The sequence below is a fragment of the Denticeps clupeoides genome, chromosome 20, assembly GCF_900700375.1.
Source record: "Denticeps clupeoides chromosome 20, fDenClu1.1, whole genome shotgun sequence".
Lineage (NCBI taxonomy): Eukaryota > Metazoa > Chordata > Actinopteri > Clupeiformes > Denticipitidae > Denticeps > Denticeps clupeoides.
The window spans coordinates 15,965,326-15,979,725 of NC_041726.1; the positions used below are offsets into that span (position 1 = coordinate 15,965,326).

At 43.8% G+C, this 14,400-nt stretch overlaps 2 protein-coding genes and 1 non-coding gene across 4 annotated transcripts; 1 reads left to right on the top strand and 2 right to left on the bottom strand.

Moving 5' to 3' along the window:
• Positions 1-2,046: 2,046 nt before the first annotated feature.
• LOC114770921 (U6 spliceosomal RNA) lies at positions 2,047-2,153 on the bottom strand. Its single transcript, XR_003743507.1, has one exon. It is a non-coding gene; the product is annotated as a U6 spliceosomal RNA (small nuclear RNA).
• A 5,984-nt stretch (positions 2,154-8,137) lies between these two features.
• On the top strand, positions 8,138-12,176 carry LOC114770225 (E3 ubiquitin-protein ligase RING2-A-like). Of its 2 annotated transcripts, XM_028963965.1 has the most exons (8): positions 8,138-8,317; positions 8,448-8,542; positions 9,089-9,249; positions 9,630-9,845; positions 9,932-10,255; positions 11,225-11,420; positions 11,802-11,852; positions 11,931-12,176. In XM_028963965.1, exons 1-8 carry the CDS (start codon positions 8,254-8,256, stop codon positions 11,934-11,936), a joined length of 1,113 nt encoding a protein of 370 aa, XP_028819798.1. In that variant the 5' UTR covers positions 8,138-8,253; the 3' UTR covers positions 11,937-12,176. The 2 variants fall into 2 exon arrangements, with proteins under 2 accessions (XP_028819798.1, XP_028819797.1); XM_028963964.1 differs by having other exon boundaries at positions 11,802-12,176.
• Positions 12,177-12,465: 289 nt separating this feature from the next.
• rps18 (ribosomal protein S18) lies at positions 12,466-14,398 on the bottom strand. The gene is made up of 6 exons (XM_028963988.1): positions 14,341-14,398; positions 13,691-13,789; positions 13,526-13,612; positions 13,337-13,438; positions 13,133-13,224; positions 12,466-12,581 (listed from the first exon to the last, which is right to left on the bottom strand). The coding sequence occupies exons 1-6, from the start codon at positions 14,341-14,343 to the stop codon at positions 12,506-12,508; spliced, it is 459 nt and encodes a 152-aa protein (XP_028819821.1). The 5' UTR covers positions 14,344-14,398; the 3' UTR covers positions 12,466-12,505.
• Between the last annotated feature and the right edge of the window lie 2 nt (positions 14,399-14,400).

Sequence of the window (14,400 nt, forward strand, 5' to 3'; positions counted from 1 at the left end):
CCAGTGTTTGCCCCCAACTGCACTGCCACCTCCTGTGACCTCCATTGGGCGAGAGGGTGTTGTGCTCTTAGAAGGGGCTATGTGATGCCTGGATGCAACTGGGCTGGCCAAGTGGCAACTATTTCACATGACTGCTGGTTCCTAATCAGGGGCGGTGCTAACTTGCCACAATAAGGTTGCCGGTTCGAATCCCAAACCAGCAAGGTGCCACTGAGCAAATTTTGTTGCGTCAATGTGTGCTGTGTTTCACAATGACAACACCAACAGAGTGCTGCTCTACACAAAAATTACACTCACAAGACTCTGGGTTCCTACTGGTACCGAGAATTACACAAGCTTTCTGCTACAGAGCTGCCCTGCTCTGGAACAGCCTTGGTGCTAATGTTCGGAACTCAGATGCAGCGTCATTATTTAAGCATTAAATAAGAGTTAATACTCACATATGATATGACACTTATCTCACCAAGGCTGTCCTATGTAGACATCACAGGTTTTTTTGCACTCAGCATGTACACCATGTGCCACTCAAGTGTAATCTGTCTCTCTCTGAGCTACTCTTCATCCTGGTTCCTGGCAATAAGCTGCTGATGAGAAGTACCTGCACTCAAATGAACCAGAGGGCCACCACAGCCACCAACACCATAGCTTCAGGGATCTTCAAGTGGCTCAGTACCATTAAATGGACCATGACACTGGACCAAAACCAAATTCGAATTTGTCTCCATCCAGTTATTGCCAAATACCCTTCTCCCTTCCATATTGGCCATCTGAAGCAGGATCTTCTCAAGAGATGGTGGTATAAAAAGCTCAAACATTGTCTTGACGTCTTGAGAATGCAACACAGCATTCCTAGTAGGTGGCAATTTAATGACATCCTCTGATGGTGCTTTGCAGAGACAGGAGAATCAGTTCATGAGAGTATACGTTTATTACATTTCATGGACAATATAGGATGCTACGCCAGCCCTGCGTAAATGGAGTATGACTTTGACAGTGCCATGCTTCAAGGTAGCTCATTCACAGAAAGAAAATAAGAACAGTACAGGTCAATCCGCAATCTGTAAGTGTTGAAACAGGGGACTGGCTGAGCAACTTGACATAACTTGAAATCCCCCATTCTCAAATGAAGCTCGTCCATCTTGATGCAATGTGAGCATTTCCATTCGATTGAAAAGCATTTCCACATGCACTTTGCAATGAGAACAAGAATTGTGGCCATAAACAGCTGTGTAGCCACTTGTCTAATCATAAAAAAAACTTCAACTTACCAGGACTGGACTCTGGAAGAAGGTCTGATGATTCTAGATTTAGACTGTCAGAGTTATGGACCCATCAGGTGAAGAAGGGAAATAACAAAGAACTCTTGAGTGCAATAATGTTTCCGATCAAGGAAGTACACAGAAGAAAGTGTTCAGAAACAATGCCATGGTGAATTTCAGTATCTTACATCAATATATTGATTCAAGATTCATTTATTTGTCATACTTACATACATACATATTAGTGAAATGCATCCTGAACCTCTCTGTTTTGGCTGTCCATAGTTAAAGAATGTAGTTATAGAAATAAATCAAACAGAGCAAGGGGCAAAATAAATTTGAATGAAAGATTCAAGGTTAATTTAAGTCTAAAGATCTCAATCCACACAAGTATCTGTGGAAGTCTGAGCCATAACTTACACGTGGAAAAAGACAATCCCACTGTTGCATCCATTTTTTGCACATGATGCACAACAAGACAACCAACAGAAAACAAGAGGAGCCATTCTAGTGTTCTGGTTTTGGTCCTAGAAATGTCACCATGCATAATAAGTGAAGTAATTGTCATTTTGATATACAGCACTGCACACGGTGCACACAACGAAATGTGTCCTCTGCTTTTAACCATCACCCTTGGTGAGCAGTGGGCAGCCATGACAGGCGCCCGGGGAGCAGTGTGTGGGGACGGTGCTTTGCTCAGTGGCTCCTTGGCGGATCAGGATTCGAACCGGCAGCATTCTGATTACAGGGACACTTAAGGTCATCACTGTCAACACATTAAGGTCAACACATCACTAAGTGTTTCACACATTTGTGTGTCATCCTTTCACAGGGGCCAAGCTAATCTTCTCTGTATCGATCCAAATTTAGTATATGTGCAGCCGTAGCAAGCACCTAGAGGCAATGGCAAAAAGAGGTCCTTTTATCTTCACATAACGCATACAAATATATTTGAATGACATAATGCCCAAATAGCTTTATCTTGTGCAGGGCCAATTTTTACTTTTGCCACATATGGATGTCTTAGTGGATTAATAAAATGTATAAAAATGTAAAAAAAAATGGAAATTGAGTAAATTCAGTGGAATAATATCTTGAATGGATTGTATTGAAACAGGTAAAAAAGTTTCAGATTGAGTTGTCACGTTCTTTTACACTCATCCCTCCTTCCGAGAGCGCCTCTGTAGTTACAACATGATGTTCAAAGCCTTTGTGCTGTGCGGTCTTGCTCTGAACACAGTTTCTGCTGATCCACAAAAGGTGTCAAACGGAGCGTTGGACTTAAGACTACCATGTTACCCCACGGCTGCACTTAATCCTATTACTGCCACCCAATTCTTATGGATGGCCCCTCCATTGCCGTCTTTTCCTCAGAACCCATGTTGATCAGCTTTAAAAATTGAACATGAAACACACAATTTTATTCAACAATCAATGCAATTTATCATTTCAGCGAACACACCTTTTTAAACACCTACCTTTTTAAAGGCCAATTTTAAACTTGTCATTAAATGTCAGCAGCATAGTTCGTACAGCAATATTTAATGATCAGTTTTGATATATGAGTCCTCACAGGTCTTTCCTGGGTCGGTCGTGAGAAATTTGGATTCAAAGGACATAAGAATAAACTATTTCCAATGGCCCAATTGTCTTTGACCCGGATCATTTATGTGTCCAAAAAACAGGGGTGCACACACACATGCTCACACACACAAATTTTAAACATCTCTCAATGGGCTCATTTGCGTAGACATTGACTAGAGTCAATTGCCTGTCAAATGCTATGCGCGATTAGGCACCAGTGGCTAAAATAAGGGCTTTCTCATAGAGAGTGATCTGCAGGCCCTTCACTGTGACCTCCCCACACACACACACTCACACACACTCCTTTCATCCCGCCGCATAGTTCAATGCTAATGTCCAGTTTGGTGTCCGGCTGGTCAAAACTGTGAAAATTTAAAAAATAAATCCCTCCCATTTTTCTCACCCTCATCTCCTCTTCTGCTGTCCAGCTGGCTGTGACCTCTGACCCTTTAACCCTCACTCCTGACCCCTGGACTTGTTCCCACGCCACACCCTTTTGTGTGGACATTGCCATGGCAACAGTGTGGCCACCGCTACCACGGTAACAGATGGACAGGGCCTTGGATATAACTTCATTCAACTGAGCTGCGGACAATCTGCCCCCTGCCACCCCCACTGCCACACACACACACACAATCTCATATACACTGCACCCCAATCCATTCCACTGCACAATCCATTCCACTGCAGTGTCTCAAATCTTGGGTTGTGATAAATTCATTACTAGCGCTAGCTAAGATTTACCCTGGCCGCTGTCATATACATGGAAATCAGATGCTCTTATTGTGCCGGACCCTGTGCACCTGCTGATACATGTGTAGCCACATGGGTGAATTTCACATTGTTTCAGATGCCCCTATGAGCAAGTAAAATTAATACATACAATAATTGCATGAATATGGAATCAGGAAGTATTTAGTGCTACTTTAAATATAGTTTTTCACAATTGTATTTGATGAACTGTATTTGTATGTTTCTTTGTGCACATGGCCATGTGTCTGTCTTCATGGTCTGTTCTGGCCCATAGGCGTCTGGAAAAAAAATACTTATCTTAATTTAAAGGCTCCCAGTCCTCATTAAACTCCACATTTTCAGGTAAATATCTGCAAAATCATGAAGAACCCCCGGAGATGTTGATATAGATGTAACCAGAAAGTCAGATGTTGCATATGTAACATACTAAAATACAATATAATGATGATATATATCAGAATCAGAATATCTTTATTGTTATCGTAACAAGTACAAGAAAATTAGGTGCACATGTCAGAGTTTAATGTATTTCTATTTTTAGAAATAAGAAAAACTTTAAGGGTAGACAAACAATATATATATATATACACTTGGAAAGATTTGTAATAAGATTTAAAAAATGAGTGTATTCCTCATCTGCACTTGCCTACCCACAGGCATCCGCTTGCAGCCGCCCAAAACTGACCGTGGAGGCGAAATCGCACAAACGCAGGCACCTATTCAATTTCAGATTTTCAGTTCCTCCGGTTAGCATCTGCATCACTATCTTCCCCCCCACCCTTCTCTGCCTCTCGCCCAGCTCATTGTGCCAAAGGAGATTTTCTCCATTGAGGCCCAGTCTCTTAGGTAACCCCACTGCTGCATGAAATGAGGGGGGTGAGGGGGAGCAAGAGAGAGTGAGAGATGGTGGTTGGGTGGTTGTGTGGACTGGATGGAGGGAAAGGGAAGGAAATTGGGGGGACAGGGGGAGGAACGAACAGAAGGGTTCAAGACGGGCATAGAGGGGGTCGCAGGAACAGTTGAGGCGAGGCTGGAGAAGGGAGAAGTAGAGCGAGGGAGCCCGATGCAAGTTACAAAAGAGCAGAACGAAGAGGAAACATGGACGGACAGGAACTGAAGAAGAACCGCAAGTTCTCCACAGCAGAAGGATTTTCATACAAAAGATTTTTCTTCATTCGTTGGTTACATTTTTATTCTTATTCACCATTGAGGCCTAGGTTCGCCTTCGTAAAAATCTGAGGAGCTATAGATCTTCGTAAGGTTGATTTTATTTCTTTTGGGAAAGTTTTGGAGGACGGCTATCCACTATCTTTTGTTGAATGTGAAGTTTTATTGATTTAAACCAGATTAGACATCAGATTGAGAATATTTTGCAGGTTTTTGTAGAGGTCTTTTTCAGGTTTCTTCTCCATTAGTAGCACAGTAGAAAAAGACGGTAGCATCAAGACATCTGTGTGCGCCGGGGAACCCGGTGACCTTGTGGTGGCCTCGCATCTCCTACACTGGCCTTAGGGGGCAGTGGGAAGAGTGGCGTGATGCACCTGACCTGCACACTGCTGCGATGCCTTTTTCTGCTTTTCTAGCCGTTGTTCCGAACTTGCAGATTCCATGTTCATTTGTACTTTGAACAGGTTAGTGAACACTGGTGATGTTATGCGGTTTTCATTTCAATTTTATATGTTAAGCTTTAAGCTTTGTAAAGATTTGTGTGTGTGTGTGTGTGTGTGTGTGTGTGTGTGTGTGTGATGTGCTGGCATGTAAAACCATTATCTGAAACTCTCTCCTTTGATCAGAGCACCCTTTGTGTTGGTCACACTGTGGCTGCCCTGTGTGACCTGTGCTCCAATGGTCATTGTGCTCTTGTAACCAGGAGGGTCAAGCGGTTATTGAGCCTAAGCCACAATGCAGGCTTCTGCTCCCCACTTCTCTCCATCTGTTCGGCCCGCCATGCCTTCACTGGCCGTCCGGAGCTGATTGTCCAAACGCAATTCTTGTGTGTGCCAGAGTGTAAGCAGGAGTTGTGGATGGACATCATGCCCCTGACCGCCTTCGCTCGCCGTAGGCTCTTAATGGCGTCCTCCTGTGCTGAGTAGAACTCAGACTTAAAACTTAGGTTCAGCGAAAGTGGCTTTTCTCGTGGCTACAACAGGACCAAGGCTGAGATAAAGATGAGCAGAGGACACCAAAAAGTGTCTAAATATGTCTCAATTCAGAGATCTTGCCTTATTTTAGTCCTTTCTCATTCATAGATATGCAAATGAATGAAAAAGAGAAGCAAGAGAGAATAAGCATGACAGTGAACATAATAAAATACACTCCAGAAAACAGTGATAGATGTTACAGAAGTCATTATGACTATAATTATCTAGATAATTATGACTAATTTATGTGTTGCATATTTTGCTGTTAACTGATTGTAATAGGTAATATTTAATGTCTACTTAACATTTAGTTTAATTTTAAAATGCGCTGGGTGTGTATTTGACAGGGTTGAGGGGGCCATGCTTATCCCAAAGAAAAGGCTGGACGAAGACAGAAAACAAGAGAAGTGAAAGGAAGGAGGGGTGCAGGGCAGGGAGAGCGGGATTAAGCAAGAGAAGCAAGAAGGGGATATTTTAGGTGGAGGGATTATTTAAAAATCAGGGGAGTTCAGACAGTCGCCAAAATCAGGAACGGGAACGATTAGGTCTGGACGGTGATAAAGCGCTGCGGATCGAGGGGTGGAGAGATTGCGGAAGAGAAAGAGAAAGGGGAGACAGAGATCAAGGGGAGCCAACATTAATATGCTAATGGCCTGAGTGCACACACAACAGAGCCACTGACCAGGCAAATCACCACTGGACACACACTGGAGCTAATCCTCCACTCACCATGCTCACACACACACACACACACACGCACACACACAAACCTGTTAAAACCTGGCCTACTTTAACTTTTTATTATTCTCACTATGATGCCTGACGTGCAAGTACACACACCATAACTTTCACAAACACTCTGATGACAGAATATAGCTCCTGGTTGGAAGCTTGTTTGCAGATTAATCCATACTTTAAGACAGTTAGGGATTCGTGGGGTGATTCCTCTTCGCTGCTCCTTGCCTGTCGGTCAGCTGGGACAATAGTATTTACGGCGGCCATCTGGGACTTTCAGCATGGAGCAAAAACACAGGTCAGAGAGAGCTTCACACTCCGAACTGGCATGCTGTGTTTTATATGCGTTTTTATTTTTCAATAAAAGTGAAAATATTGCATAAATAAAATAAAACATTTGGAAAAAATCATGTTTTTCAACCTGTTTTGTTTTAAATCGGCATCAAATAAATCATAAGAGTAATATTTTTTCTATGTCTCAATTTATTTTTATTGTTCACATGTAATAGACTCTTTATTCAAACTAAAGGTATACTCAAATTTGCTGAAATGATTCTAAATATAAGGTGAAAAGTCAAAAGTACAGGAAGACAGAAGAAATTTTCTGTGTCTGAAGTTTTCTGCCTATTTAATAGAAATTGAAAACAAGAATTTGTTTAAACATGTATTTAAAATTACATTTTATTGTTCCGAATATTATTTTTCTATGCCCCAAACTAAAAGCTTCAAACATGACTTGTTCTGTTTCTATATTTACACATACTGCATTTAGCAGAGACTGCTGCCCAGAGCAACATAAGATTCACGTTTATGCTCTTTTTTTGTCATTGCTGTATTTTCCGAATGTTACATTTTATGCTCCAAATCAAATATTAATCTTTTCAAGAAACTTTGAGCAGAATCATGAACACTATTAAGTCAAGTGTAAAAAAAACTCGTTGCCTAGCGGATGAACTCCATATGAAAATTCACGAAACGAGCTAATATGATTCATAGAAACCGAAATTTGAAGTGACAAGCGAGCCAGAGACTCCAGTAAAATGTGTATGGAATTATAAATTCGCTCCACCAGGGTGCGCCCCACCCACCAGTCGCCCCTTACAAAGGGAGACTGTTGGTGATGACGTGGCCAGGTTCGCTCAATTTACTCCATGTCAGGGTTTTTTTTTTAACCAATTCACTTGTTCACTTGTTTAGGTTTTAAGTTCTGCTATCTGGTCTTCGTGAAATATTCTAGATGTCATTAAAATCAAAACAAGTAAACAAGTTACTTATATTAGACCAACAAAAATATTTCAAGATCAAAGATTTTTATTGCCAAATGCAAAGAGCACAGTACGGCGATTATGCTGCGTGTAAAATGACACACTCACTCACAGAGGGTTTTACCTGAATGCTTCTGTACAATTAACGTGCAACAGTTACATACATACTGCATACAAAACAGCATATAACGACTAACGACAAGGTGCCATCGAGTAATAACACTGAATATGAAAAATATGTATATATGGAATATATCGAGAGTGCAGAAGCATAGCATACAACTGAAACGAACAATTAAGCGGACCCAGTAAATAAATTGCTTGCGTTTGGGCTGCTTTTTTGCCCACACCTGGCAACACCGCGCGGGCGGGGAAATCCGCTGGACAAAAAAAAAAAAAAAAAAAACCCGTCAGTTTGCGCCAGTGTTGTGGTGTCGAGATCAACAAAACTGCCAACAAAGGGAGCTAACAATTAGCATCGAGGCCGGCCGCGGTCCCTCTGCGCGCCGCAGGTGGATGGTGAGGACGCGGCGGGACGCTGTTGACGGGAGGCGGGCCGCCTGTCCTCTCTTCTGCGCAGGTAGGGCAGCTTCACGGATGCTAGAGAGCGAAGAAAGGCGACCTCCCGCAAACGAAACGAACGCAGTGACGAACTTTAGACTCTTTACACTTCTTTTTAACGTCTACTCTGACGCTACTCTGTCCCGCAGGACTTTCTCCGGGGAAAATGGCAAACCCTGTCAACATCCAGGCTCCCAGTAAGACTTGGGAGCTCAGCTTATATGAGCTGCACAGGACACCCCAGGTACAGTAGCACGACGCAGAAACCCTACAAAATACCCACGAGCATAGAGGGCAACACACTCGCCTATGGACCAGGAGACCCAGGTCCAAACCCCACTTACTACCATCATGTCCCTGAGCAGGACACTTAACCCTGAGGACTGTCCCTGTAACTACTGACTGTAAGGCAAATGTCAAAAATGTAAATGTAATGCACTCACAAGCGTGTATCACATTTGTACATGTCATATTATAACAGTCATTGTAACATTGTATATATATATATATATATTTTGTGTGTGTGTGTGTGTGTGTGTGTGTGTGTGTGTGTGTGTGTGTGTGTGTGTGTGTGTGGAGCAGTGGTGGTCTAGCGGGTAAGGAAACAGACCAGTAATCGAAAGGTTGCCAGTTCAAATCCTGGTCCGCCAAGGTGCCACTGAGGTGCCACTGAGCAAAGCACCGTCCACACACACTGCTTCCCGAGCGTGTCTGGTTAAAAGCAGAGGACACGTCACTTCACTTTCACTTAATAATCAGATATGTACATTTTTTTTCTTGAACTTGTTAGGAGGCCATCATGGACAGCACAGAGATTGCGGTGTCCCCCAGGAGCCTCCACAGCGAGCTCATGTGCCCCATCTGCCTGGACATGCTGAAGAAGACCATGACCACTAAAGAGTGCTTACACCGCTTCTGCAATGACTGCATCGTCACAGCACTGCGATCGGGGTGAGGGAGTCGCTAGACGCACCGATGGTGCTTCATTAGCTATTGCATTTAGCTAAAGGTCTTTTCTAAAAGATCTTTTTAGAGGCATCAATGCATGCATGCTTGCTATATCCTTGTCCAATACAGAAAATCAGAAGCAGAAAAGCTGTATTTATCAGGGAGGAAATTGTGTCTCCAGGCAGGAATGCCTGGAATTTAGGAATGCCTTAACCCCATCAACAAGCGTTCATAATCAAATTAATTCAAATGTACATATATGTGTACATGTGAAGATGTAAAATACAATTTTGATAAAGTAAAACGGGTGCCTTTTCTTTGTCTGGTGAAATCGAATATGCTTATTCTAAGACAACTGTGACATGATCATTTCTTGCTCTCAGGAACAAAGAGTGTCCTACATGCAGGAAGAAGCTGGTATCCAAGCGTTCCCTGCGTCAGGACCCCAACTTTGATGCACTCATCTCCAAGATATATCCCAGCCGGGATGAGTACGAAGCCCACCAGGACCGCGCCCTGGAGCGCTTTAACCGGCTCCACAACCCGCATGCACTTAGCCTCAGCATCGAGGAGGGAATTCGTCTGCAGGCACGATACCGGTCAGAGGTTTTCTTTTCTAAACACGCATTCACATATCTAGTATACGCATACCATATTTATACCGCATGGCCGTGTTCCATTTCAGAGCCCAGCGTGTGCGCAAGACCCAGCAGGAAGAGGGCGATAACACCACCTTCAGCGGCGATGAGGAGAACGGTGACGCGCGGTCCCACGTCTCGCACGATTCTGCCCCTTCGCACCTGACCTCCTTGCCCACCAGCCACGCCCCCGAAGCGGGACCTAGCCACAGCAAGAGGGCACGTGCCTCAGATGAGTCCGGCCCCGAGGCGGACGGAGAGGGCCACACCCCTCCTCGAAAGCCCTGCAGAGACGCGCTGACCTCCGAGATAGAGCTGGTGTTCCGCCCGCATCCCCTGCTGGTGAACACACAGCAGTACAACCAGACCAGGTGCGTTCAGCATTATTTCCTCCTCATCCTGGACCAAGATGGACCAGGTACTGCTGACTTGGACATTCACTATATTTAAAGGGCACTAAGTGTAGCTCTATGTGCCAAGTATGGAATTTGTTTGGTGGTATAAGGTTAGGCATCTTCAGAGTTGACATAAATAGCACGGTAGGTATTTGCCTTGGTGCAGAATTACAGCCACTTTGAACCAGTCCCACAATAAGATTTCCCCAGGATGCCCCGTTTCTGTGTCTTAGCCTTAAATGCTAATGAGGAGCAGATAGGCGGGCCTAGGAAGAGGTTGGGGCCATAGCTCCACTTGATGGCTCATAATCTGGTCTAGATGGAGAAGTTCCAGAAGAAGTTGTAGTTCCGTGACTAAGGCAGGACGTCTCCGAATGGTTAGTTCAATATAGTGTCTGTGTTTAGTACTTTAATTGGTTTGTTTATGCTGTTCCAGTTATTATTATGTAGTTAACGCTAGAAATTCTCTGGGCGATAATTTATTCACATAACTAATTTGAACTTACACTGGCGAGCAAGCCCCACATTTAGAATGTTCATAGTTCCTTCCAAAACATCATTAGAAACAGCATTAGATATGCTGGATTTAGAACTGAATGCTGATAATATGCCCTTTGGCTTGCTTTTTGCATGATGGAGCTTTAGATGGCGGATTGCGTTAACTGACAGCCTGTACCTTTGCGGGGCTACTGACGTGTGAAGTGATTGTCATTGTGAAACTGTGCAACCCAGCACATGGTGATTTCGGGTCCGCTTCCTTACCCCCTAGGCCACCACAGGAAACTGCAGCCTGAACAGGGTTACATAAACGATCTATGTATTTAGCTAGATGAATAACTTGTGTTTTTTCTTAGTAAGCAAAACGGCTTAGTCTCACTTAATTTGATTTGGATAATCCCAAAAATTAAGACATGATCATTGCTCAGACACATTTTCTCCACCCAGGTACGTCAAAACCACAGCCAATGCCACGGTTGACCACCTGTCAAAGTACCTGGCATTACGGATCGCCCTGGAGGAGAGACAGAACGCAGGCAGGCAGACAGACGGAGAGGCGGAGGACGCGAGTCGAGCAGACCTGCGGGATGTCAGCGAGAAGCAGTACACCATCTATATCACCACGACCGGCGGCCAGTTCTCTGTGAGCACAACCGTCTTGGTTTAATGCATGTGTTGTCCTATACATTAGGGGTTAAAAACTCAGCCCTGCACAAGTTAGATTAGGGACAAGGGCACAGGAAACTAAAGAAATGCAACTACAATCTTGGGAGAACTGAAAACAGCACCCTGGATTGAAACATTTGACATAAGTGATTGGCCCTTGAAGAAATGTGGTGTCTGCATTTAACCCTGTGTCACGTTTAACGTCCGCGAAAGGTGATTGGGGAGCACTGTGAGGGAATTGAACCCTTCAGTTACAAGACCACAGTAACTGAAAATTGTACTTATGGCCAGGAGAGGCTTAGATCCTCATTTTAAGTCATTAAAAAATAATCACCTGATGAATTTTTTTTTTTTTAAGACTCTGAATGGCTCCTTGACCCTTGAACTGGTGAATGAGAAGTACTGGAAGGTGAGTAAACCACTGGAGCTGTACTACGCTCCCACCAAAGAACAGCAGCAGTCAGCTCCACAGTCATCTTCATCTCAGCAGTGAAAGAGGAAGAATGGAAGAGGAGAGGATCAAGTCTCAATCGCTCTTGCCAGAAGAGCAAATATTCAGGATATGGAGTCTAAAACACAGCTTTAGGTGCCAGCCGTACTGCATATACGCCACTTACGAGGGCTCAAGAACAGAACTAAAAGACACTATTACTGCCCTCCCTGCAACTTCACAATATCACGAATGTCAAACATTCATTTTTTGGTTCAGAATAAAAAACTACTGGATGCTCCACCCCTCTGAAGACTAAAATGTAATTTCAGGTGGGTTTCCTTTGTAATTCAGTACATTTTACACTCTAAATGCACACCTTAAAGCATCTCACTATTGCTTGCTCTTACATCTACATACGTTCTGCTTCTTCAAAAGACTGTTCAGCATTTCTTAAAAAAAAAAAAAAATGTACAATATAGTGTTTTGGAAGAGACCAAAATAAATTTCCAGGGTACAGACTGCTAAACCGAACATCTAATATTTAAAACAGAGGAAAGGAGAAGAAAAAAAGAAAACCCCACACAAAGGATTACTTTAAATGACATCTTTATTGGCGTGGAAAGATATATTTACTTCTTCTTGGACACACCAACTGTGCGACCACGACGACCGGTGGTCTTTGTGTGCTGACCACGAACACGCAGGCTGGAAATAGGGAGAGAAGGAGGAGAAAAAAAAAAAAAAAAAAGTGTACATTAGAACAAAATAACTGATGGCAATAGCATACTTCCAGAAATATCATCCAGTACATCAGATATGTTGGTAAAGGTCATGTAATCACGCCAGCAAGTCATACAACACAGACAGCTACTAAGCATAATGTCACTTTAGTTTTCAAAATCCAAGAGAACTTTTAATGCATGCATCCGAGGATCAGGTCAATAAGTCATGTTTCAAACTAGGGGTGTAGAAAATAGCGATACAGAAACAGATCACGATTCAGGCCTCTAAAAAGATATGTTACGTAGTTTTGGCTGAATCATTAATAGGATGCACACAGCACCTTGTTTTTACATTTTCAGTAAATTGAAGAATATCGCAATATCATGATAATCGTATCATGAGATCCCCACCAATACACCGCCGAACTATGATTCCCTAGCTCTGCTGGAATATGTCCCTCAAGTCAAGCAAGCGTTAGGCCCAAAGCAGAGCTCTGTTCAAACTTTTTGATCCTTAAAAAGCAGGCTGCTTACCCCCAGAAGTGCCTTAGACCACGGTGGGCCCTAATCTTCTTCAGTCGCTCCAGATCTTCTCTCAACTTGTTGTCCAGACCGTTAGCAAGGACCTAGAGAGGTTTGGATTGTTACAACGTGAGTTCAAACACTTAATGTGTTCAGTCTAAAGAGTTGACTGTCCAGCCTCAACCAGAATGTTCGAAGGTGCCTGCAGAGACATACCTGACTGTACTTGCCATCCTTAACATCCTTCTGTCTGTTCAAGAACCAGTCAGGAATTTTGTACTGGCGAGGATTCTGCATGATGGTTACCACCCTCTCAACCTGGCAGGAAAAAAAAAAAGCCACCAGGCTCATGAAACGTCTCCTGGAACCTACTCAAAGCCAGAACTACGAAAACTCCTCACTCACCTCATCTTCTGTCAGCTCTCCAGCCCTCTTGTTGAGGTCAATGTCAGCCTTCCTCAGCACGACGTGGGCATACCGCCTGCCTACACCCTGAAAAGGAGAGCAGTGAGCACAACCCGCATTCAAAACACTTCCAAGCAACATGGCAAGAACACACCCACGCTTTACCTTGATGGCTGTGATGGCGAAGGCGATCTTCCTTCTTCCGTCGATGTTCGTGTTAAGAACACGGAGAATGTGCTGGAACTTCTCGGGAATGACCAGTGACTGAAGATACACACACACACACGTTTGAAATGAAACATGATCAATGCTAACTAGCACACAAACCAGGAGTCATCAAGCACAGTCTAGATTATATTATATATACATAAAGGGAGAAAGAAGCTAAACATTCGTAAACTATCCTAGTCGGAACTAAAGTAATGTGCAAGTTCCCAAAAAAAAAATATATAACACAAGCCACGACGGCTAATATGCTAACATTAGCTACATCCCGTTAATTGAGCATCGCTCTAAACATGTCGCACAGGGCGTTTTGCTGGGCCGAAGATAAAAATAAAGAACTATTCCGGACGGGATCGCCGCGCGTCCACTTCGCGATCCTTTCATTGGGAAACTCGGGAGTGCGGGAACGCGCTGCGGCTCCGGGGCCGAGCCGGCCAACTACCCGGCAAAACCGAAAAATACCGCCGCACACCACGTCTTTCGACGGATATACCGCGACACCTCGACCGCACCCGAGCAAATGGCTGAAAACAGCACAGATGAGGGCAGATGTTGTACGAGCCGTTCGCGGAGCTCGGAACCACACTCACCATCTTGGAAGCGGGTTCCGTCGGAAAAGGAAGCGCCTGCGCTCTCGCGAGACTTTAAGC